General features: G+C 42.4%; 2 protein-coding genes across 3 annotated transcripts in view; one reads left to right on the top strand and one right to left on the bottom strand.

Moving 5' to 3' along the window:
- The window catches only part of TAOK1 (TAO kinase 1), a 109,735-nt gene extending 95,631 nt beyond the window's left edge, over positions 1 to 14,104 (top strand). For both annotated transcript variants that reach the window (XM_027518488.1, XM_027518489.1), the window contains one exon: positions 4,778 to 14,104. In XM_027518488.1, the coding sequence (XP_027374289.1) occupies positions 4,778 to 5,239 (462 nt within the window). In that variant the 3' untranslated portion in view covers positions 5,240 to 14,104. The remainder of the gene's footprint in view (positions 1 to 4,777) is intronic.
- Positions 14,105 to 16,404: 2,300 nt separating this feature from the next.
- ABHD15 (abhydrolase domain containing 15) lies at positions 16,405 to 25,198 on the bottom strand. Its single transcript, XM_027518491.1, has 2 exons — positions 24,230 to 25,198; positions 16,405 to 20,716 (listed from the first exon to the last, which is right to left on the bottom strand). The coding sequence occupies exons 1-2, from the start codon at positions 25,108 to 25,110 to the stop codon at positions 20,191 to 20,193; spliced, it is 1,407 nt and encodes a 468-aa protein (XP_027374292.1). The 5' UTR covers positions 25,111 to 25,198; the 3' UTR covers positions 16,405 to 20,190.
- Positions 25,199 to 25,320: the final 122 nt, after the last annotated feature.

The following is a 25,320-nucleotide window of genomic DNA, read 5'->3' on the forward strand; positions in this document are numbered from 1 at the left end:
AGTTAATGCTAGAGGAAGGATATGGGGTTATGTGAAGAGAGTTGAATTGTGATTGAGTACCTCTGGTTCTGTGTTCCTCACTTTTTTTGTGTACCTAGCTCTACCTAAAGAGGTTGGTGAAAAACTTAGATAAAAAACTTCTTTTCTTAGAAGAAAAAGAACTTTAGTAGTTGCCTGAGAGAGGCAGAGGCAAAGGATTTGGAATATATACTTTACTGTTATATCCTGGGCCTGGAACTATACAGACTGGTGGAAGAGTACTAGGGCACAGAAGGTAAAACTTGTTCTGCACAAGCTGAAAATGTTACTTCTAGATGTATCTTTTTTTCCCCTCTCTCTTCTCTCTTTTAACTTATTCTTTGTCATATATATTAGAGAATAGAACTAGAAGCCCCAAATTAATTTCCAGTCTTTAAGGTATTATAGCTGTGTTTTGTGTGCATATTTGGGGGAAAAGCTAATGGACAGAGATTTTTAAATTTTGAAAGATAAAGGAAAGTTTTGTCATGAGAAGTAATAGAATACAAGTTGTACCCAGGATTCAGAGCTATGTTCAGAATTCCTGAGCCATAAGTTCCCAGCAGGTGATTGATTAGTCTTAGGTCCAATGATCCTTTGTATGTTAGTACTTGCCTAATTTATTAAAAGTTGTCATGGTTTCTAGACCATTGGTCCATAGATTTTCCTCTACTTCCAGTAGTTCTTCTGATAAAAATAGAATGCCTTACTAAATTAAAAATATATTCTTAAAATATAAATAGGATATTACTAATAGAATACTTAAATAAAATATTCCTTTCTGTCACAACTCTTATCACTGGCTTCTCCGAGGCGTACTTGCCTCTAAAAATTATCTCACTTATGTTTCCCATTCATAATGGGAAAGCTAGAAATGCATATAAGTTTTGAGAAAAGTCTAGTTTGTCCCATGTACAGGTTTCATAAATCTGATTCCAACTTGCTTATTCAAATTCAGTCTAAAATATTGTCTCTTATGCTTCAAGAAGTTATCATTGGACTTTTGTGATGGTCCAGTGGTCAAGAATGCACCTGCCAATGCAGGGAACATGGGTTTATGCCCTGGTCCGAGAACACCCCGTATGCTGCGAGGCCAGTGAAGCCTGAGTGCTACAACTGCTGAAGCCCACACACTTAGAGCCGGTGCTCTGCGACAGTAGAAGCCAACACAGTGAGAAGCCCGCACACAACTGCTGGATTGCAGCCCCTACTTGCTGCAGCTAGAGAAAGCCCACGCAGTGAAGCCCAGCAATGAAGACCCAGTGCAGCCTAAAATAATAAATAAATGATTTATTAAAAAAATTATTACTAAAATGGAAACTCCCATGGTGTTGTAAGAGAAATATTGGCACTATTTATAGTCAGCTGCCCCACACCAGTGGGTTCTGCATTCATGAATTCAACTAACAGATTATGATAAAAGTATTCGGGGGAAAGAAAATTCCAGAAAGTTCCCAAAAGTTCCAGAAAGCAAAACTGCAGTTTGCTGCAAGCCCCAGGAACTATTTACATAGTATTTACATTGTATAGGGTATTATAAGTAGTTTAGATATGATTTGAAGTACTGGAATAGGGCTATGTATTTGTATTTTTAGCTCCACCTAGTGGTTCAGAGTTAGTGCTAAGCAGTATCTTCAGTTCAGTTCAGTCGCTCAGTCGTATCCGACTCTGTGCGATCCCATAGATGGCAGCCCACCAGGCTCCCCCATCCCTGGGATTCTCCAGGCAAGAACACTGGAGTGGGCTGCCATTTCCTTCTCCAATGCATGAAAGGGAAAAGCGAAAGTGAAGTCGCTCAGTCGTGTCCGACTCCTAGCGACCCCAGGGACTGCAGCCTACCAGGCTCCTCCGTCCATGGGATTTTCCAGGCAAGAGTACTGGAGTGGGTGCCATTGCCTTCTCCGAAGCAGCATCTTACACAGTCTTATTTCAGTATATGAACCACGTGGATATATTCTGCAGAGCCTAGTGAAATGTGTGCATAAAACCGATGTGCACTGGTCACTCTCATACATAGTTAATGCGTTTTGCAAAGCAGCTTGGAAGTATATATTGAGCTTTGGAAATGTTACGTATTGAAGACTTTGAAAATTTATTCTAAGGGAAAGAAATCCAAATATCGGAAAAATAAGATGCATAAATATGGTAATTGTAGCATACTTCATAATGTTTTAAAATACATAACCATCTAAAACAGAGCTATAATTAATTATAGCCAAGCCACTTAATAAAATCTTATTCAACCATTTAAATGATAGCTATAAAGATAGTATTAATATAGAAAAATGGTTATGATGTATTGAATAAAAGTGAATTGAAGTAATGCTAGTAATGGTTATATTAATATGGTAGAATTTTTTTTTCTTTTTTTACTTTTTTTGTGGGGGGAGAAGGGCATCCATGCAGCATGTGGGATCTTAGTTCCCTGAACCAGGAATCAAACCTGTGCCCCCTGCAGTGGATGTGCAGTCCTAACCACTGGCCTGCCAAAGAATTCCCTCTATTTTACTTTTTTAATATGGCTTATATTAATTTGATAAGAGAAAATACATTCAATTAGTTAGTATTACAAATAATAAAGGAACAGTAGAGTGATAAATCTATAAATCTATTTTGAGTTGCTCCTTGATTTTTAGGGCTAATATTTATGTTTCAACTGAAGTGCATGACAGTAAAGCTGTTTGGGATCAGTTGGCAGCTACCAAGGCAAGGTACCCTCTGTACAAAAACCAAAAAATCTTAACAACTATATTTTCTGCACTTTGTACTTACGGCTATACAGATAAGAAACAGTCATCTGAAAATAGCAGTGGAACCAGAGTGAATATTAGTCGTTTCATGCTGGGTAATTCTCTTTGAAGATTAATTGTTCCTTAGGTTTGGCACTAACAGAGTAGGGTTAGGGTTAGGGCTTCCCTTGTAGTTCAGTTGGTAAAAAATCTGCCTGCAATGCAGGAGACCTGGGTTCAATTCCTGGGTTGGGAAGATCCCCTGGAGAAGGAAATGGCAACCCACTCCAGTATTCTTGCCTGGAGAATCCCATGGACAGAGGAGCCTGGCAGGTACAATCCATGGGGTCGTAAGAGTCAGACACAACGACTAAACCACTACCACTAACAGAATACAACAACAAGTAAACCTCATTTGGCTCACATGAAGCCCTGTGATGACTTTTCTCATTTCATTTACGTTAAAATTTCAACAAAATAGCAACATAACTATAAATGTTAAATTCCTTATTTGGTCCAAACAAGGTCCAGATACTGCTTTTGGTTAATTGTCTTTTAAGTCAATGAGTTTATAATAGGACCCTCTTCCGCCCATGTTTTTTTTTTCCCATTTGAATTGGATCATTTGCTCTGTAGGAATTCCGGTTTGGGCTTATTGTGTCCTCTAGTGTCTTTAAAAATGTATCCTTCTCTCTTTTACTTCGTATTTCCCATCAGCTGGTAATTAGATCCAGAGATATGATTAAATTTAAATTCTCTTCTCTTTTTAAAAGTTTTTTGCAAGGAATTTTCATGAGGGTTACTATGTACTTCCTTTTACATTACATCAGGAGATATATAATGTCTAGCTGTCCCCCTTTTAAGTGATATTAATATTGGTCAGTAGGTTTAGGCAATTATCAATTTGATCATTCATAAAAAAGTTCTCCATGAACTTTTTTCATTGCCTATTGACTTTATTATGAATTATTTTACATTAAAAAAAAAAGTATGTACAGTCAACTACACTTATTTGTAATACCTTCCAGTTTTCCAGAACTAATTATGATGGCTAGCCAACCACTAATTTCTAGGTATATAGAGTCTCCTAACTTTTTAATGGAAACTTTATGGTTTGTGTTTGTTTGCTTTTTACTTAAGGCTTTGGTGTATCTGGAATGTGGTGTAAGATGGAGTTCCATTTTTATTTCCTTCCAGATAGTTGGCCATTGTGCCTGTGTTATTTGTTAAAAATTCATCTTTTCCCCATTGAATTAATTAATGCTCTTGTCCTGCTTTAAAACTCTACAAACTGAGATCTTTATTTCTATTTCACTAATAATTTGTCCCTACACCAGTACCACATTTAATAGAGTGTTTTGGTGCATCTGATAAAGCTAGTTTCCCTTCACCCATTTACATTTTTATTCAGTGTTTTAGGCTTTTCTGGTGGCTCAGATGGCAAAAAATCTGCCTTCAGTGCAGGAGACCTATATTTGATCCCTGGGTTGGGAAGATCCCCTGGAGAAGGGAATGGCAACCCACTCCAGTATTCTTGCCTGGAGAATTCCATGGACAGAGGAGCTTGGCAGGCTCTGTAGTCCATGGGGTCGCAAAGAGTCGGACACGACTGAGTGACTGTCACTCACTCAAAAGTCATCCAGTTGACAATCTAGAGACAGAGATGGCTAAGGTATTGTTATTTACAAGATTTGCCAAGGAGAGTCCCAAGTGTCTTCAGTGTTTTACCTAATGATTCAGTGTTTTACGTAATGATTTAGTAGCCATTGATGATAATTGCCTTGATTTATTATTTCAATAGAGGTTATTTCCTTTGTTTTTAAGAATTTGGTTTTACACATCTTAAAAATATAAATTGTATATGATTTCTATAGTACATCTCTTTGATTTTTAAATATACATCCACAAAATAGCCATTGTGAACTTTTTTATGATTCACTTCAAAGTTGACTAATTATGACTTCCTTATTAGTTTATAGATTTTAAAAAATAGATCAGCTTTCTTTTTGCTTCCCTCTAACCCCCAACAGATTGAAGAAGAAATGTTGGCTTTGCAGAATGAACGCACAGAACGAATACGAAGCCTGCTGGAACGTCAAGCCAGAGAAATTGAAGCTTTTGACTCTGAAAGCATGAGACTAGGTTTTAGTAACATGGTCCTTTCTAATCTCTCCCCTGAGGCATTCAGCCACAGCTACCCGGGAGCTTCTGGTTGGTCTCACAATCCCACCGGGGGTCCAGGACCTCACTGGGGTCATCCCATGGGTGGCCCACCACAAGCTTGGGGCCATCCAATGCAAGGTGGACCCCAGCCGTGGGGTCACCCCTCGGGGCCAATGCAAGGGGTACCCCGAGGTAGCAGTATGGGAGTCCGCAATAGCCCTCAGGCTCTAAGGCGGACAGCTTCTGGGGGACGGACGGAGCAGGGCATGAGCAGAAGCACGAGTGTCACTTCTCAAATATCCAATGGGTCACACATGTCTTATACATAACTTAATAATTGAGAGTGGCGATTCCGCTGGAGCTGTCTGCCAAAAGAAACTGCCTACAGACATCGTCACAGCAGCCTCCTCACTTGGGTACTACAGTGTGGAAGCTAAGTGCATATGGTATATCTTACTCATTTTTGTAAAGTGTTCTGTTTTGTGTTTACTAATTGGGATGTCATAGTATTTGGCTGCCAGGTTTTTTGTTTTTTTTTTTAACTTTTGAAGAAATTTTGAAAAGGGGAACTGTCATGTAGGTGTGTATACAAATACATACACACCCATATATATGTATCAAGCCTGTGGTTATAAGAAATTGGGTAGATAGGGGGTATTTTTGAAAACTGCAAAAATAGACTGCAGCAGTGTATCTTGAGTCATCACTTTGGGGCAATGACACATCCTAAGAAGGATGTGAAAAGATCTAAAGCCTTTCTACATATCCCAGATTCTTATAAGCCACTCACAGCAGGCAGCATATGCTGAAACAAGTTCTTACTGAAATACATCTGTATCCCCTTACCAACGTATTTTCTTTATTAAATTGGTCTGACTTCTCAGCCTCATTTGGAGTGAAAAAGAACATGGAAATCCATGAACACTAAAGGGTTGCATTGACTTTTTCAGAGAGCAGGAAACAATTTAGTTCTTTTTCTGAATGCTGCATAGATTTGTCAGTGAATTTTTTTTTTTTTTTTTTTTGGTGCATTCAATTGTGCCTTCTTTGTGGCATGGTGAGATGGAGGTGCTTAAGGAGATCACAAGTGGTGTGGGAATTGTATCAACAAACCCGTGAGCCTTTAAAGGGGAAGACTAGAAGGGTGAGAGAGGCCCCTGAAAGTTCATATGGTAGGTATGTTCAGCAGCAAGAGTGAGGAGATGAAGCCTCTGTATCCTGACGTTTCATTGCTTATACTGTGATATCTCATCCTAGCTAAGCTCTATAGCTTCCAAGACCCCAAACAGTACTTCTACTTTGTACAAAAACAAAGATATATAGCCAATACAAATCAAATGCCAGAGGTATTTGAATGATGCCATATTTGCAAACTGCCATCTATTGGAATTTTCACCACACTACATAGACATAATTTGATTACCCCCTTTTGGCTTATGGGATTTCCTGTTTACAAGTAGAATAGCCAATTATTTAAATGTTTAGTTGCCATAGTGAACCAGGAGTCACTGAGCCAATGGCTTTGCCAGCTGCTGACTAATCCTCATCACCACTGTAGATTTTGCTGCATGTGCAGGTCCTCTTTTTTTTTTTTAATTGCTGTTTTTGTTGCTGCAGTAGTTTACAAACTTCTAGTTCCTTGAGCCTTAGTGACCATTTGGCATCATGTTAACATCACACAACAGGAAACACCACTTCCAGAAGTCTCTAGCCTCAGTGCTAAAGTACTACTGAAAAGGAACTAGCTAGTTTGGCAAAGTAGAAAAAAAAAGTAAAGTAAGTTATAGTGGTCAGGGAATCTCTTGACAAACGCTAACTTTTTTATTTTTTCCCACAGAGGGGCATGTTTTGTTTTGTTTTATTTTGTTTTGCAATGAAGGATCAACCCAATGCTGAAAGTTAGATGTTACTTGGTATTCCACTGTTAGTGTGGAAATTGAGTTGAAGGTGGGTAGGAAGCTGTGAGTATGACTTGAAGGAAAAAAAATGTTCTTTTCAGTGATAGAGTTTCTTACAAGTTACTGTTTTGCCCCTTCCCTTGTCTTGAAGAACCCTTGCTGCTAACTCTGGATCCTGCTTTTCATATAGTCAGAGGACCCCCAGGTAGAATTTTCTAAGGCCCTCTCAATGATACTCTTCACCTAGGTCCAGGCTAATGACCAACCAGTAATCTGTTTGTTGAAATCTTGGTTTTCTCAACCAAATTTAAGTCTTCCCCAGGTATGTCAGTCTAATCTCCATGAATCCTCCCCTTTAGGAATTTCTGGCATTCATTTAAAGGTAACTGGAAGAAAAATTAATGTAAGTCTTTTAAAAGCCAAGATCACAGTAGAACTCACACAGTTTTAGGCAGTGTTTCAGGTAGCGCTCTGGTACATTGTCCTCTTGGCCAGGCTTGAAATCACCAGTTTTTAGGTGAACATGACATGTACTTGCTTGTCTGTCTAATGAAAGGGGCTTTTAATTTTCTGTCTTTTTGCATTCATGTTGTATACAGTATTTCAAGCAAACTGAGGTATCTACCTATTTGGAGGAAAATGATAGGAGAGAGCTTTAGAGTTAATAAAATGTATAAAAATATAATGAATTTGATACCTTTTATAAAAATTCTTACTAGATCTGGCCCCTCTGTACTGCTGGAGGGGTGGAATAGAAGTGCAGATCAATTTTACATATAAAACTCTAAAAAATACTACCAATAATACATGTTAAAGTCCACTTGTGGACTTGAATTAGTCAAATTGAGTTATTGAATTCATGCAGACCGTATGTACTTGTAAAATTGTGGTTGAATACTGACTCCAGATGTCTATCCAATAGGTTGTTGTATCTGATGTGTGTGGCAACCAGTTTTACATGTAGGTCATGACTATACCTGGATTATTCCATTAAGTTAATTTTAATTAAAGTATATATAGTTTGCAAAAATGGTTCAAATTAATTGATTTGTGTGTGTTTGTAAGATCTAACTTCTGAAGAATATCATACATAGTAGGAATCATCAGAGTAAAGCTTGTAGCAAGAAAATTTGAAAGGTTTTGAGAGATCCTAAAGAAAGAAGCAGGCACTTTCTGAATCAGTGTACAGACTTCAACATTTGATCAAAGTACTACTACCTCCTCCCCAGTGTTGGTGTTCACTATATATAAATGTGTTTGAGAAAATAAGAAGTATGGGAGATTTTACACACGCATATCAGAAAGTCGTATACACTATGTCTGGCATCCAGAGTCGGCAGTGTGAGTTTCTTACGTTCACTCTCTCCCCCTTTTTTAAGTTCGCATTTGAAAAATGCAAAACCTCATAGCTTGATACATTGTTCCTAATGGGGTTCCCTTCCTTTTGCACTTATTTTTCCCTTATTAAAGTCAGCTCTAACCCCAAATTAAAGTATCTGGAAGTATTTTCATTATATAGACAACATTAGCTGGAAAATATGTTTATATTTTATTCAGAGCTGCCATTCTTTTCTAAGTCATTTCTGTGCCTAGAGATGAACAGTCCTGGAATTGAAGCCACACCCATGGATATGAGATGCTTGGTACTCTAGGCCAAGGGTTTATTGGTAAATTGAACTTTTTAGCATAGTCAATATGATTTTCAGCTGCCTAGACATCAAGTAAACACCATTTAGCACACTAAAGAAACTGTCCTTGACTCTCTCCCACTCCCACCTATTTTTCCTCTCCCCCTTTTCAAAAATCAAAAACACTTTGAGTATCTTTTTCAAACCATAAGGCAGACTTTAGTAACTTTCTACTTCTTTATGTCTGGCATTTTAAACTTTTATAGAATACATTGTGTTGGACACTGGAATAATACTGTTTATTTTCACCTGTGAAAAATGACTCTATTGTACTTGAAACACCTCCTTTGCATTTCTCCATTTGTGCCATTCACTAGTGGAAATAAATTGTATTATACCATAATCTACTGGCTTTTAAAAACTGTGTTAAATATGCACATTTTTGGTATAGCTATTATCATTTGTATGTATATATTGTATATACATATGAGTGTCTATATGTGTGTATAGATAGATGGATATAACTCATACTGTACATTTCCATCAGGGCACTTAAGGTTCTGTTATATTGTTTTGTTATTTCAGTCCTCAGTTAAGGCAAGAATGCATGTGTTTCTTAACAATTGAATACTCTGGGTTGATATTTATGAGAAGGTGGTCATTAGATGGAGTCTTTTCTTTTTTGATCCTTTCTTAGCACTTGAGTGGGTGGAAAGAAAGTTAAGTAAATTGTGGAACCATAAGTTGCAATGCAGAAAAGTAGTGCTGGGGAAGGAACCAGTTAGTGTTCCTGTGAGTTTGTGTCGTGATGCAGTGAAAGATAGTGATGCAGAGAGAAATGAACCATGGAAACTAGAAACCACTGGTGGTGATTCCTCTGCAGAGATGAAGAGAACCGATAAGTCACATAATCTTCATGTGCACTCCATCCATACATAGTGGTGCCATTGATCCTCTTACCCTTTTTGTTCCATTAATAATGATGATGATAATTATAAACTTTGCTAAGGACCAAAACATCCAAGAAAGAAATTACTGCTAAAGCATCTAAGGTTCTCCTAAACAATAAAGTCAACAGGAAATGGCCACTGGGAGAGAAGGATTTGGTGTTGGCAAGGGGCTTTCTCCTTTCGGCTGCCTCTTCTTGCTTGCTGATAGTGAGTTCTTCATGTACTGTCCACCCCTTCAGAGGCAAATCTTTGTAAGCACAGCTTTGGCCCCACACTGCAACCCTTTCCTAGGAAGTTTATATGGCCCTGCGTTTTGTTCCATGCTCACAATGTGAAGTGTCTAGTGTGTATTCAAGTCAGAAAATAATATATTTAAGGTGTTTAAGTGTGAATCTCCTATAATGATGAAAGAGGAGGCTCTTATGTCTTAAAAAAAAAAACTGTCTTCTCTAAGGAACAGATCTAAAACTTGGGCTGTCATCTTGGAGTTGCTTACCAAAATACAGATCATTATTGTTAAAGAGAAACTGATTCTCTGTTTTCCTTCATCTGTCATGATAGTGCCCCCAACCAGGCTGTAGCATTACCTTTGAAAAGGCCCTCACTTACTCTTAGTTGTTAAGAACTGGAAATTTTCCATCCTCAGATTCCTTAAAGGATGAAGAGTATGCTGTACACTTAGCAGACTTGCCTCTTGTATGCAAGGACTACTGATTGAAGTCTATTTTGCTGTGTGTCTGGTTATGTTGTCTGCACTTTTATTAAATCACTACAATAAGTCTACATTGGAAATGACTTAATTTGTAAAGAAGTTTTATTAAACACTGTCTAGAAAAAGAAAGTGAAGCTGAGAACTCTTCCTTTGCTGTGTGTTTATATTTTCTACTGAATTCTGGTAGCCCCTTTTAAAGTCAGTTGACTAGTTCTTCCCTCACTTACATTCAGATTTCCAAAATTTCACTCATGCAAGGGAAGAGAATCCATTTGGCCTAATAGTAGTCCTCAGATCATAAGTACATAAATTAGTATGCACCTTATCTGCCTGTTGTGGGTTTCTTAAACTTGCACTTCCCTCTCACCCACCCCAAAATAGATATCCTTTAAAGAAAATAAAGGCAGAGAATAAAAACTGGGGAGCCATTTACTATGTCACCATCACTGTTAACTGTTACCCAACAATCAGAACTTTTTGAAGTTTCAGAGGATGTGTGCATGTGTGTGTGTGTGTGCGTGCGTGTGTATCTGTTTGATTGTGTTGGGTTTGTTTATTTTTAAATATACAAGAGATTCTTTTTTTAAATAGAGAAAAAGGTTAATCCTCTCTGAAACAGGATGCCCATTGGATATATTAATCTAGACATCTGTAGGTAGTTTGCCATGAAAAAGTGGAGAGAAGATGAGACTTGTGAATGAATGAAAAGGGTATCTTGATACCCCAGAATTCCCCCCAAAGTACGGGTAATTCAACCTGCACAGTTTCCTTTTCACTCATAGTTTTTAGCAATTGTGAGTGAAGAAATCGTGTAATTATCTGTAAATATGTAGCTAACAAATTGACCTAGTTTCTGTATTTTTTTCGTTTTTGTACTAAAGTTTATAAGTCTGTGCCAGCTAGAGAGGAGTGGCTGTCATTGCCAGTTGTGGTCCTAGCATCTAACCCTGAAACCATCCTAGGTGACATTTTTAGAATTAATGCTTCAGTGTTGTTAAACAGGGGGAAGTTAAGTTTAATCATTGGTCAGGTTTAAAATTGTTTGAAGCAGAGTCATTTTATTTAATATGATTACATGTCCTCAGTCATGAATGAGGTAGGGAGCCTCCCTCCCCCAGTGGCCATGTTTACAGAAGTGTGTTTTGTCTATAAAGTGCAAGAGTTTTAATGTTTGTGTAAATTACGCAGGTGATAACATTATGGCTTGGAACTGTTTATTGGGCTCTCTCGCTGAATTTTCAAATGAACTATGCTTATTACTGGCACATTGATCCCATTTCTGGAGCATTTTTCCTATTTCCAGAACTACATATGTTCCTTTGTCATTATCCCTTGATATGCCTTGTAGCCTAAGGTATTAAAAGCTGGTAAACATAGATGAGGGAAATGCGTTTTTTTAAATCCATGAACCTTCACTTGTATGCTTTCATTACTCATGTTATGTTTCTATGGCAACTCTGAGGTCAGTGGAGTTTAGAAATGAGATACCAATATTAATGAAAAGTGTGTGCTCTTTGCTTTTGCATGGCTTGGCTTAGCATCAAAGGTATATTAGGCCACTTGAAAGCATGAAGACCAGTTGTATGGGAACAGGTTTCTCTCGGTGGCACATTTTGCTTTTTCTGAGCCCTCAAATACATTGCCTCAGCGTGAACATTATTGTTTCTATAATTACACATGGTCATGGAATGAATTATGTGACTTAAAAGGATGGAACTGCTTGATGTTTGCAGATTCTAACTGGCCATGTGACTGTTTGGCACATATCACACAAACCTGGGGGGAAATATTGGAAGCCTTCTAACCCCTGTTTAGTCATAGACAAGTGTATTCAGCTTATCAAGATACTGACTGCCCCTGTTGTGTCACCAGAAAGCTCTTCTTTGGTGTCCATTCCAAATGTGCTTTCTTGCATTTCATAATATCAAAGAAACCACCACCTCTTCTCTCAAAAGCATTTTATATGTCATACCTTTTATTCTATATTAAATGGGAATTGTGCCTGTTTAGAGTGCCCCTCCAATTAATTACATCCATGTGTCTAAAATAATCCAAGCCGGAGGCACAGGTGGGAAAAACATTTTTTTTTTAAGTCCACTCAAGGCCAGTAATTTATCTGACAAGGTATTTTACCACATTATCTTGACATTTGATATATGAGCCTATTAGAAATTGCAGGTGGTTTCATAGGGCAAAATCCAAGTGGAGAGGGATATGTGGGGTTTCTATTAAGAGATAATTTTGTTATTGTTTTACCTCTCCTTTTACGATCCTCCCCTGCTAGGTTAGAATGGGTTAATTCTCCAAATTTGTTTTTTATCTTTTAGGGAAATTTTTACAAAAGCAATGGTCTGATGTAAATAACATTTTGAAGTATAGTGCACATAACTTCCCCAGACTATTCCAACCTGATAATTTGTAAATGCTTTAGAGTTTTTTAAATTAACACTTGTGTTGCTAAATCCTATTTATGTAAGTCTGCTAAAGATTTTAACCCATTTAAAACTTAAACATTTAAATAATGGATGGGTTGCTCTGAACAATTTAGCTTTCAGAAACCCCTTGTTTTAGTATATGAAAAGGATAGCCTAATGCGCATTAATGAGGTTGGAGAGACTATGAGAAATATGTATAGTGTATATTTTAAAACAGCTTTGCTTGTATTGTGAAGATTTAAAAACAAACTTGAGATTTTTAACGTAACTATTAACACAGTTTTAACATAAGTTATCCCACTGGGTTTAAGAGCATCTTGAATGTATAATCCTTTTTGTAACCCAGGTTGGTTTCTGCTTTTACCAGTCATCCAAACATATTATTTATGATTTTAGTTTTATATACTCATTTACTTTTGTTTTCCTCAACCAGCATGATTTTTTTGCACATGTATTGTAGAAATTTTTAAAAAGAAAAATCAATACATCATTTTCTCTGAATTTTCTTCACTTCTCTCTTCCTTTCTACTAACCCGTTACCTTAAAGGCCATATCGCTCCATTTGCATTATTTGTGCAAATGCCAGGGTTGGTTTTTATTTTTATTTTTGCTATTTACCGAAAAAAAGAAAAATGCTTCAGTCAATTGCTTTTTTATTTTAAAAAAAAAATTAAAAAAAGAAAAAAAGCTGTAACCTTATCATTTCTGAGTAGACCATTGAAAGATGAATGCACACCTGTAATAGACCAGGACCAGCTTTGGTGGCTAAATGGAATATTTTAACTAAGCAAAAGGTTCTTTTCTAAAAATGGTGTATATAATCCACAATCTCTTTCAGTTATTCCCACAAGTCAGGGGTCCAGATAAAATGAGGGTTATCAGCTAACTGATACGTTATCATTGAGATTCATCAATGAATTTGTACATTTCTAGTTCCCTTTGGTGAAGGGGAAAAAAAAGATTTTGCAAAACCTAGATTTTGGCTTGGTTTATTGCCTCCTTTTTTGGCAGCCTTCATCTTCTCATCTCCCAAAGCCCTTGAGCCTGTCGGGTTTTCATGGTGGACAAAGGACCGTGGTCTTTTAAAGCTGGGACGTGATTTTTTTTTGGTGAGAGATTATCATGTTGAAAGTGATGTTCTGCCACTTTCCCGATGACTAATTTTAAATCTACACAGTCCTCTTGATTTTTGGACCAAACAGATGCCCACAGTGGAGGCTTCCCAAGGGTTCCAATGGAGAAGAAGCCTCTCCCCCACTGTCAGCACCAGCTGGTAAAAGTGACTGTACAGATGTGCATTTTCTTTTTGGTAGAAATGGTTTGCAGCACTAACTGGTAAGGCTTATTGTACAGTATATTGTCAGTATTCTTCTGGTTCAGCATACCTTATAGTTCATATATAACCTGTATTAATTGTATAGATTGTGCATTTAAAGCTGTTACCAAGTTGTCAGAACATAAGAGCGAAAACAAGGTCATATGTAATATTTTGTTTGTAAGTATCCTTTGTATCATAGCAAAGGAAATGTTTAAAAAAAATCAACTGTAATAAAGTAATTTTAGTACACGGAGTGTCTGCTCAGTTTTTTTTAAGTAATTGTATTTCCATAAAATATATTTCAGTTCAATGACTGTTTATTGGATAATCACTGAATCTCAGGCACTGTGCTGGATGAGTGAGATGCGGCTAAAGATGAGCTCCCTGATGTCGGCTCTAGTCTAATTGCCTCAAATTCTGTGTACCCAGGCAGTGACGTAGCCTATTGTGTTGTGGCTGTGAGATACGATTCTAGTTTAGGTTCTAACGGTTTGATGCATGTTCTTAAGTTTTATACAAACGTATGTTGTGGTCTGTATTACTGCAGTTCCTCCCGTACACATGGACGCCCAGCTGTCTGTAGTTCTCGGACCTTGTGCAAAGAAAGCTTCTGAAGGTGGTTTCATCTGGGTTTATCTTCCCAGATTTTAAAATCACCACATTTTAGCCCTGAATGAGGCAGATCATCTAATCCAGTCCTGTTAAAATGACTTTTTTATCAGAAGGCTTGGAGGGATGGAGTTTCATGGACTGGGGCTTCTATGTTTTTTTAATTAGTAGTTTTAAGTGTCATTTTAAAAAGCATTATTGAGATTACCTACTTTATTGAATTAGAAGACTATCAGAAAAGTGGCTCTTTAAAACATAGCTTTTAAACTCCTAGAATGTTGATATTGAGCTACTTTGAGATTAATTAGCATTTACATAGGGTTTAATTTGCCTGGGTCAAACAGCCAAGATTAGTTTCCAGGTGTTCTCTCTATCATTTCCAGCATCCCACCTTGAATTTGGTTGAGCTATTAAAAGGGATTTAAAAAACAAGATTTCTGTTTATATCTCCACAGTTGGGCTGTTCAAACTGCAGTGAAAGGAGACTATCATAAAACATGTGCTTCTAACCATGTCAGCAACTCAAAACACATGTTGTTATTGACCAAATGCATCAAAGATGCTCTGAGTTAATGCATAGGGTTTAAAGCCTATCCTACCTGACTATAAAAGAAATTTGAACAGAAATAAAGAATCAGCACAGTGGTCTGCTAGCTCCACACCCCCAGGGTTTTAAGCTAGCACTGTCATCTACATCTGAGTGATGAAAAACTGCTAAACCAGGGTTTTCCTGTTGCGTGTCCCAGGCAACTAGTGACTATATTTTCAGATACTTGTTCTTACAGATAAGAGACAAGGCCGCCAAGGGGGTGCTAAGGCTATGCAAACTGCAATAAACAACTTTAGGGACACCAATCATAGATACATGTTGACTCCATCACAGAGTTGTGCAGCAGCTCTGATAACAAATTCTCCTTTTGTTAACACCCTTTACATTATGGAGTTTAAGATGAGCATTACTTATTGTCATCTCAGCCAGTGATTGACTAGGAAAAGGCAAAGTTTGGCTTGAAGAGCAGTGGTTGGGGTTCTGGTCTTTAGCCCCGTCACTACTAACTGTGAGATCTTGAAGGGCACATCCTTTCTGACATCACTTATAAGAAAAAAGCAGATGGTTTTTTGGCTAGAACAAATGAACCAATGATAACATGGTTATCAGCACGTGTGTGTGTGTGTGTGTGTGTGTGTGTGTGTGTGTACACGCGCGTGCTTGGGAAGGGAGTGGAAAGAGTTTGCTTTCAACCGGGCAACCCAGCACTCAGTCTGTGAGCCTCAAAGGTGCTGCTCTTCCAGGTCCTTCCCTACTTTGCAATAGAATTAATAACTAGAACTTCTTGGCCTTATAAGAATCGGAAAAAAGATTCTGATCTGAAAGCAGATGTCACCTCATTACAGAGGTCTTTGAACTCTGATTGTGGAATTAAATGGACTTGCAGAACGGGATCCATCTGCTTTTATTATTTCATTTTAGCCTAACAGACCTAAATTAAGGCTTTTTCATTGTCTCATTGTTTTCATGTGGAATAATTCATAACTTGCCCAAAAGTCCTATGTGTCACTGATGAAGGAGAAACTAGAATCCACATCTCCAGAAACTATTGTGGTGCTCTGTCCAACACACAAATTAGTAATTGCCCCTGGAAAATATCTCTATGTAGGTATCATTGATGATCAGGGAATTTTGAGCCTACTGGGAAATTATTAGCCCAGAGCAGGAGGACTGGTTATTGATTAAACAGAGCTGCCAGTGGTTAGTGTTAGTGGACACAAACCTAGATCTATAGAAGTGAAGCAACACCCAGCAAATAGTGTGCAGTGAGGCTCTGTTAACTCACAGGTAGGTAAGTGTGGCTCGGTACATAGACGATTTGAGACAAACAGCATGTTTGTTTCTGGAGATTTAAAAATGACATTCCATTGTTGCAGGGAGACTGCAATTTATTATTCAGAGGCAAACAAGTTGGAGAGAATTTTTTGTTTAATCACACTAGTGATAGACACTAGAACAGGATATTATTATATAGGAAGGCTGGAGGAGCTAGAGATACTTGTTTTTAAAGTGTTAATATCTTTTATTGTTTGTTTTAATGAAATTCCACTATTTCTCAGCATAGGTTCCCTCCACGATGTGTGCCAAGTGGCTGTCTAGGTTACATATTCTACCAGAGTTGTGGGACTTCCTGCTTCCTAAGGCATTCATTCCACCTCTGGGCACTCGGACACTCCCTAGGTATAACTTCTCAATCTTAACTCTGTAAAATGTGATAAATAGTGAAAACAGTTTCTTATGCCATCCTTTGTGGCTTGGCTGTAGAATCATTGATATCACTGAATCACTGGTATCATTGGCAAGTTCTGCCAAAGTGGCCAAGTATATCTGTTTATTTAAGCATGGAGAAACTTTAAAGTTCATTTCTAAAGGAAGAAACCTTGGCATTACTCAGTGTGACTGAGTGACAGAGGGTCCTGTGGTCTGGGTGGAAGATGAGTACAGAAGACTCTCCGGCTCTGGCGTGGTTTTGAGGTTGTATATAAAGCTGAAATGAGACTTCCTGTGTTAAGACCTCTTTTATAACAGCACTCAAGTCTTAGCAAGGATATCTTCTTCACACAGAGACAATGTCTTCTCAAAATGAGGATTTGGTGCTATGTTTTTTTCACATTGTCATCTCTGGCCAAGCCACCTTGGAAACCCATGTATAAATACACAAAATACTAAATCTTTAAGAGAATTAAGTTACAGCTTAAGCACAGTTTTTGATATCAAAGGTCAGAACTTAGCAGAACTCAAAGAAACTTTGAGAAGCAGTTGTGGGCTTCCTACATTCTGATCCAGTGGATGGAGACATAACTCAGTTTCCACTTCAGAGAGAATGTCTCCTTTATTGTCTCTGGGTTGTGTTTTTTCCCCCTTTACCATTTGAAGGTGTTTATAAATAATAAAGAGACCAAAAGGGGAGGCAAGCAAGTGAATGAGACCTGAGTGGGGTGCCAGACACGCTACCTGGAAAACTCCCAACTCATGGCGCTTCCTTGGGTTTTGTTTGTGTCATCGTTTTCTTGCCTCCCCAAGTTTGTAACTTGTCAGTTTGTCCAAGGGCCGTGCACTCTCTCAGAATGTGTGTCTGGGGATCTTCCATCTGGTTTCATATAATTAGCTCACAACCAAAGTGGAGCCGGTTTGGGTGAGTCCTTTATCATTAGATGAAGGGCAGAGTCACCCAAACCTGCTTCAACAGGAAGTACACTTTCTTGCCAAAAATGGGCTGAAAAGCAGTGATGTCACCAAACGGTGATGAGAAGACGGGACAGAAGTAGCTTTTTGAGAACGGCTTTGAGTACATTTGGCACAAGGGGCATGGAGGAGAATTGGGGTTTAGGTCATTAGAGCTGTGGATCCAAGGCAATCAGTGGAACTGGATTGGGCTGTTCTGAAAGCTTGGCTCTGGAGAGGGAAAGGCTAGTAGTAGTGTCAGAAAAGAGGGAACTAACCAAAAAAACACCTCAGATGTGAGGTTCATACTTTTATCACTTAAAGGAGACATTATATATATATATATATATATATATCTTCCTCTACCCCCACCCCACAAGCTTGCTTTCCTGTAAAAGGTGAACCATGATTTCTCCAAAAGCTATTATCTTAAAGGACTAGAGTCTCAAGGTATCTGGCCTAGAGAAACAATCCAGATTTTAGCCCTTAGGGGCCATTTAATCCTGGGGGTGCAGGTGGCGGGGGGTGTTTAAAAAACCACTGTTTGGTTTACAGTGAGTTCTGAACTATCATAGGGTCCTGAATATGGGAGCGCCAGAGCTAATAAACGGAAATCTCCACTGTACCAGATGCTGGGGGAGAGGGTGGCCAGATGTCAGTAGTTCTTCACCAAGCCTTATACCAAGGTGGTTAGCCAGAAGTACAATGGCTTATTTGGGGTTCCCTTCCTTATTATTGGAGAAGGCAATGGCACCCCACTCCAGCACTCTTGCCTGGAAAATCCCATGGACGGAGGAGCCTGGTATTATTTCTCCTGCTCAGAAACAGTGAGAGAATGTTAGCTGAAGAACGTGGAGGAAGAGGAACCAGCAGTGGGGAAGGAGGGGGGGGAATCTTTTCATGACAGGATAAAGTGCCTTAGACAATTGAGTGTTGTCTGCCTTCCGGTTCAGATTCTTAGATTAGTTTATAGAGTTTCTTCTTATTTGATCTAGAAGAACAAGAATGGGCGAAGATTATCCAAATCTAACATCATGGCCCTAGGAATTCCTCATACCAAGCCTTAGGACATGGTAATCGTCTCTCCTCCCTAAAACTGCTTTCCTGTTGGTGAGGCCAGGATGGAGCTGCTTGTCGAAACAGGTGCTTTCTTTTCTTGATGACCAATTAAAACTTCTGGGTAAAGCTTTCTTTTTTGGGGGGAGGGGACAGACTGGATGTCCTACTGTATTGCTTAATGGCCTAACCCAAACCAAGTTGTGTGGGTCAATCCATACAATACCTTATTTTACTCTAATCTTCAGCATTAGTCCTCAAAACACCGAGGTTATCAGTCAGTAAGTGGCCAGATCCAGGGGAAGCTTTCTCTTCATCTACATGGATGGATAGCCTTTTGAATAATTGAGCAGAAAAGGCGTGATAATGTGAAATATTCATAAATCACTGAGTCAGCTCCAGTCAATCTCTTGGAACTACTGTTTTCTCTAGTACCAGATGTCTCTCTAGGCTCTGAAGAGGGAAAGGCTAGCAGCAGTGTCAGAAAAGAGGGCAACTAACCAAAAAAAACCCACCTAAGATATGAGGTTTGTACTTTTACCACTTAGAGAAAGCTCACATCTCTAGAGAAAAACACCTCTCGCTGGAGCTCTCTGGAGTAATCCCCCAAAATGGTACTGGAAGGAGCACCTAGAATGTCTGAAAGCCTGGCTCCTTGAGCCATGGTCAAGCACACCCTGCGATGATTTCCTATTCTTAATCACTCCTGGAATCTCTCCAGTGAGTTTGCAGGTCCTAGGCTGAAGCCCCAGATCAGCCCCCCACGCCCAATCAAGACTTGCAGAACTCATCCAAACACTGGACCTTCGTGTTCCAGACGCAGGTGTTCACGTTCTCTGCCTTGTCGCCCTCCCCAACCCAGTCTCAGCACAGCACTGGCCGCCTCGGGCCTTTTTCACTGACACAGCCACACGGCTCTGTGAGCCGCTTCCACAGCTGTCACCACGTGAAGTCAAAGGAGCGCCACAGCCGCAGAAAAAAAAACAAAATGAGGGAAGTGGGACCAAGACACAAACATCCTGTCTGTCCCCACTACCTCAAGTGGCTCCAGCTTGAGAAGCTGTGGGGCACAGACCTACCAATGGCTCACAAAAACGCATCTTCTCTGTGTCATTGCTAGTAAACTAGCATTTTCTCTAAAGTCCAGGAACTTAAATGGTGCTATTCTTTGGCTTATGAAGTCAATGACAGGGGACAGTGACGGGCAATGCCCCGCTGCTGAGCCAGGATGAGTTGGCATGTGCAGAGCAAGGTCTGGGCAGGAGTTCTCCCCAGGGGTCAGTGAACGCCAGCTTCCGGGGGGTTCCATCTCTTTCCACAGACCAGTTTAATAGAGGGGCTGGACCAGGGGCAAAGGGCTGCAGTGGCCTGGCCGCGTTCTGTCCTAATTGCCTGGTAAGGACTCAGCCATGCGCAGTTCTGTTCTTCCTTGTGAGGCTAGGGCCTTCTCAGGTCAGGTCTCACCGCGTATAGGATCTCTTCCAGCTAAAGATCTCCTCCAGACTGGAAGAGGGGGAGACCTCCCGCTTCGGCAGGGTTCCCCAACGACGCCGGCCCGCAAGGAAGGAAGCTCGGCGCCTGCTCAGCCCTTTCATCCTCTCTTCCGTCCGGAAGAAGTCAGTCAAGGCCCGGAAGTACTCCAAGGTGACCTCATGGCTCCAGGCTGGCAAGGGCTCCTGGCGCAGGAAGCCGCAGTGGCCCCCGTGGCGGCTGAGCAGAAGGAAGAAGTAGGGGTTGCTGTGAAAGAGTTCAGTTGGCAGAAAGTGGTTTGGGGGCCCGCACACGGGGTCGTCGGCACTGCAGATGCACAGCACAGGTACCGCTGCCTCATCCACATCCCGGAGGGGGTCGTTGTGGTCCCAGTAGGTGTCCCAGCTGATGGGGAAGCTCTTGGTGTGGCAGAAGAGAGTCTCCTCAAACTCCCGCAGGGAGCGGCTCCTGAACAGTTTGCCGGTATCCACTGTGTCCTCCAGGGCCGTGGCGTACCTGGCAGCAAGAAGTTGGAGGAGGAAGGAAGGAAAGAGAAAATAAATTGACAGCACATGTTACAGAGTGGCTGCCCACAGGCCAGTGTCTGACCACGGAGGCTTTCTTTGGCCTTACGCTTACTCCTTGGAAGGAAAGTTATGATCAACCTAGATAGCATATTCAAAAGCAGAGACATTATTTTGTCAACAAAGGTTCGTCTAGTCAAGGCTATGGTTTTTCCTGTGGTCATGTATGGATGTGAGAGTTGGACTGTGAAGAAGGCTGAGTGCCGAAGAATTGATGCTTTTGAACTGGGGTGTTGGAAAAGACTCTTTAGAGTCCCTTGGACTGCAAGGAGATCCAACCAGTCCATTCTGAAGGAGATCAGCCCTGGGATTTCTTTGGAGGGAATGATGCTGAAGCTGAAACTCCAGTACTTTGACCACCTCATGCGAAGAGTTGACTCACTGGAAAAGACTCTGATGCTGGGAGGGATTGGGGGCAGGAGGAGAAGGGGACGACAGAGGATGAGATGGCTGGATGGCATCACTGACTCGATGGACGTGAGTCTGAGTGAACTCCGGGAGTTGGTGACGGACAGGGAGGCCTGGCGTGCTGGGATTCATGGGGTCGCAAAGAGTCGGACACGACTGAGCGACTGATCTGATCTGATAGTGTGTTTAAAAACTTCCACATTGTTGCCATCATTTAAAACCAGGAGGTTTGGGAACTCCTTGGCAGTCCCGTGCTTAAAACTGCTGTGGGCCTGGTTTGATCCCTAGTCAGGGAACTAAGGTACCACAAGCCGCATGGCGTGGCTAAAAATAATAAAATCAGGATAATTCACATAAAATGCAGCTAGCTGGCTTCTCAAAGGAAATGAGGAGGTCTGACAACATGGGCTGGCATGGCAACAATCAGGGTATTTCCGCCCTCCTTCCTGTATTACAGTTTCTATGAGGATGGTCATTCATGGCATCACCTCCTCAGCCCTGGGGCAGCATTTGACTTTACAGCTGTGACAACTGTCCCCCTGACCTCAACTTCTGACCCCTGTAGGGAACTTGATACAAACTGTCACCTCCTGTACTCCTCTTAGAACCCACTGGCTCAGACTATCCAAACCAGCAAGTGACACCCCCATCATTAACATTTTAAGTTGTATTGGTTTGCTTGCTTTTTAAAAAATATATTTATTTATTTATTTTTAGCTGTGCTGGGTCTTTGTTGCGGCACGGCCTTTTCTCTAGTGGTGGCGAGCCTAGTTGCAGTGCACGAGGTTCTCATTGCGGTGGCTGCTCTTGTGGAGCATGGGCTCTCACTACGTGGGCTCAGTCATTGCGGCTCCCGGGCATTAAAGCATAGGCTCAGTAGTTGTGATGTAACCGGCTTAGCTGTTCCACGGCATGTGGGATCTTCTGGGACCAGAGATTGAATCCATGTCTCCTGCATTGGCAGGCAGATTCTTTACCACTGAGCCACCAGGGAAGCCCAGTTTGGTTGTTTTTTAAAAGATAATATGCTGTCCGGATGATGACGAATGTGACCTTGATCAGTGGGGCAAGTATTTCTAGAGAGGGCTGAGTGGCGGAGGAAGTAACTGAGAGTGTAATAATTAATTTACGGGGTGAGTTCCCAAATGGGAGCCTGAGAGTAACTGCTCTGGAAAAGAGGGATATATTGGCTGTTTCCACCTCCCTGGGGAGAGCCTGGCACCCTGACCAGGAGGCCAGGATGGGTAGTTCAGTACTTAGTTTGGGTTAATTCAGCCTTAGCCAGCTGAATTTGGATAGGTGCCTCCTGCAAACAGTCAAAGAGGCTTGCCCCAAGTGGGCAATCCCCAAATTCCATGGGCAGGGCAGTTCCTAAAGGCCCAGTTTTTCTTTTCACTTCCCCCACTGTATCCTCCAGCTGGTACCTGGGGTCAGCAGCACTGATGGTGGTCATTTGTGGAAGGAAACTGACAATTAGGCCATGTGAGAGCACCTTGCCCGTGGACTGTTCCAGTGGCTTTGGGTTGCCATGGTAGCATGTGGGCTGCTGTTGAGCTCAGGGTTTGGGAGGCAAAATGGAGCAAGAAAAGAAAGAAAAATCACAATTGCCACCACGTATTGGTGCCAGGCCCCGTACTTTGTTTATCTTACTTCATGCCATCTTGTGAGGTTCGATTCAGTTCAGTTCAGTTGCTCAGTCATGTCCAACTCTTTGCGACCCCATGAATCGCAGCACGCCAGGCCTCCCTGTCCATCACCAACTCCCGGAGTTCACTCAGACTCACGTCCATCGAGTCAGTGATGCCATCCAGCCATCTCATCCTCTGTCGTCCCCTTCTCCTCCTGCCCCCAATCCCTCCCAGCATCAGGGTCTTTTCCAATGAGTCAACTCTTCGCATGAGGTGGCCAAAATACTGGAGTTTCAGCTTTAGTATCATTCCTTCTAAAGAAATCCCAGAGGGGATCTCCTTCAGAATGGACTGGTTGGATCTCCTTGCAGTCCAAGGGACTCTCAAGAGTCATCTCCAACACCACAGTTCAAAAGCATCAATTCTTCGGCGCTCAGCCTTCTTCACAGTCCAACTCTCACATCCATACATGACCACAGGAAAAACCATAGCCTCGACTAGACGGACCTTTGTTGGCAAAGTAATGTCTCTGCTTTTGAATATGCTATCTAGGTTGGTCATAACTTTCCTTCCAAGGAGTAAGCGTCTTTTAATTTCATGGCTGCAGTCACCATCTGCGGTGATTAGTAACTCCCTTTAACTGAAGACGAAAGTGAGGCTCATAGGGATTAGCTAGACATGATGGCAACACTGTGGTGGGGCAGAAAGACCTGGGATGTGGGGTCAGACCCATTTGGGTTCAAATCCTGAATTTCCAGCAACTTAGCTAAGCCCTTCATCCCCTAGGAAAGCAACAGTGTAAGCCGAGGCCTGGTTATTTGCTGTGGGACTGTCACCCAGGCCTTTTCAGTGGAAGAGTCTCCCTGTCACCCTGGTGGTAGATTCTTTTCTTTTTGGAGATTTAAAGAAATATGTTTAAACATTCTTAAAATTTTTGCATTAAATATTGAGTACATACCTAGGAATATGCAAAACACTTGTCAGGTCTAAGGAATTTCAATAAATCAAATAACCACCAAATTTCTGATTTCTGTCATCTCCAGGCTCAGAGACTATAAGGAAACTTTCTGGACAATCAGTCACAATTGCTTCCAGAGCCCTCTTTGCTGATTTGACTAGGCGATGTGCAGCATCAGGTGCTTAGGTTGCTAGGATGAAATGCAGCTGAGGTGAGGCCAGGGGGCCCCCTGGGTTGGAGTCCCCGCTCCAGCTAATGATGCTGACTCAGTCGGTCCGTGGCTTTTAAATTTGCTTCTCTGATTCTGTCTAGATTAGAGGGTTTGGACGCTTCAGAAACTGTGTGGAGAACTCTGCCCAAATTGCTCTACACATGTTTGATTCAGTACCAGGCAGAACTGTTTCCCAGCCCCAAACCCCTACCCACCGCGTCTGCGGCCCCCATTACCCACCTGCTGAGGGCGATCTTCTGGTGAAGCAGAAAGCCCCGCTCATAGGGCCAGGGCAGGCCGGCCTCAAACCACTCGCGGCAGCGTAGCACGGGCGAGATGCAGGCGGCTCCGGTCATGTAGCTGGAGGAGCCACACTCGCCCAGGTAGGACAGCAGCAGCGCCGAGCCCGAGCCCTCGCTCACCGCGAACAGCGGGGCCGCGGGGTGTCGGAAGCGGATGTAAGTGATGGCCTCTTTGAGGTCGGATGGGTCCCCAAAGGGCTGCAGCCGGGGGCTGACCAGTGGGCAGCCGTGGTGGCCGCGCCGGTGGAAGATCACCGGGTAGTAGCCGCGCTCCAGGGCCAGCAGGCAGAGGCCGAGCACGTTGCGGGTGAGGCGCCCCCAGGCATTGGGGATCACCAGCAGTACCGCCGGGAGGCCCCCGGCGTTGGTGGCCCGGCGGCCCCGGGCGCCAGGTCCCACCACCCAGTCCAGGGCCACCAGCCCGTCATCTGCCAACTGCAGGTACTCCCGGGCCAGCTCGGACCCCGGCCCCACCGGCAGCACGAAGTGGCAGAGGGTCTGCAGGTGGGGCCCGGACAGCCAGGGGCGCGGGCCCGGCTCCAGCGCGGCCGAGCGTCGCAGAGCGCGCAGCAGGCACTGGGCCAGCGCCGACGGCTTACAGATGAGGCTGCAGCCTCCGGGCAGCGGCTCCCGCCCGTCGCTGAACTGACCCGCGGGGCCTCCGCCGTCCACCTCCTCCCCGTGATCTTCTCCCCGCGCCCCCGGCAGGGTCCTCGCTCCGACGGCGCGCCTGCCGGGCCGCCGCAGCCTCAGGACGAGCAGGCAGAGCAGGGCGAGCGCAGCCAGAAGCAGGGCAAGGGCGGCGCCCCACGGTGGCATGGCGAGGCCGGAGAGCCCCCGGCGGGCGGTCGCGGCGGGGACGCCCCTCGGCTTGCTCCCCGCTCTGCCCGCGGCTCCGCCCGGCCGCGGCGGCCGCCCAGGGCCCTCCCGCGGGGCAGGGAGAGGGTGCGCTCGGGATTGGCCGCGGCCCCGCAGAGGCAGCCAGTTCGCGCCCGGCTCCCCTCACCCGCCCCCCCACTCCCGCCCCCC

This window comes from Bos indicus x Bos taurus, chromosome 19 (genome assembly GCF_003369695.1).
Source record: "Bos indicus x Bos taurus breed Angus x Brahman F1 hybrid chromosome 19, Bos_hybrid_MaternalHap_v2.0, whole genome shotgun sequence".
Classification (NCBI taxonomy): Eukaryota; Metazoa; Chordata; class Mammalia; order Artiodactyla; family Bovidae; genus Bos; species Bos indicus x Bos taurus.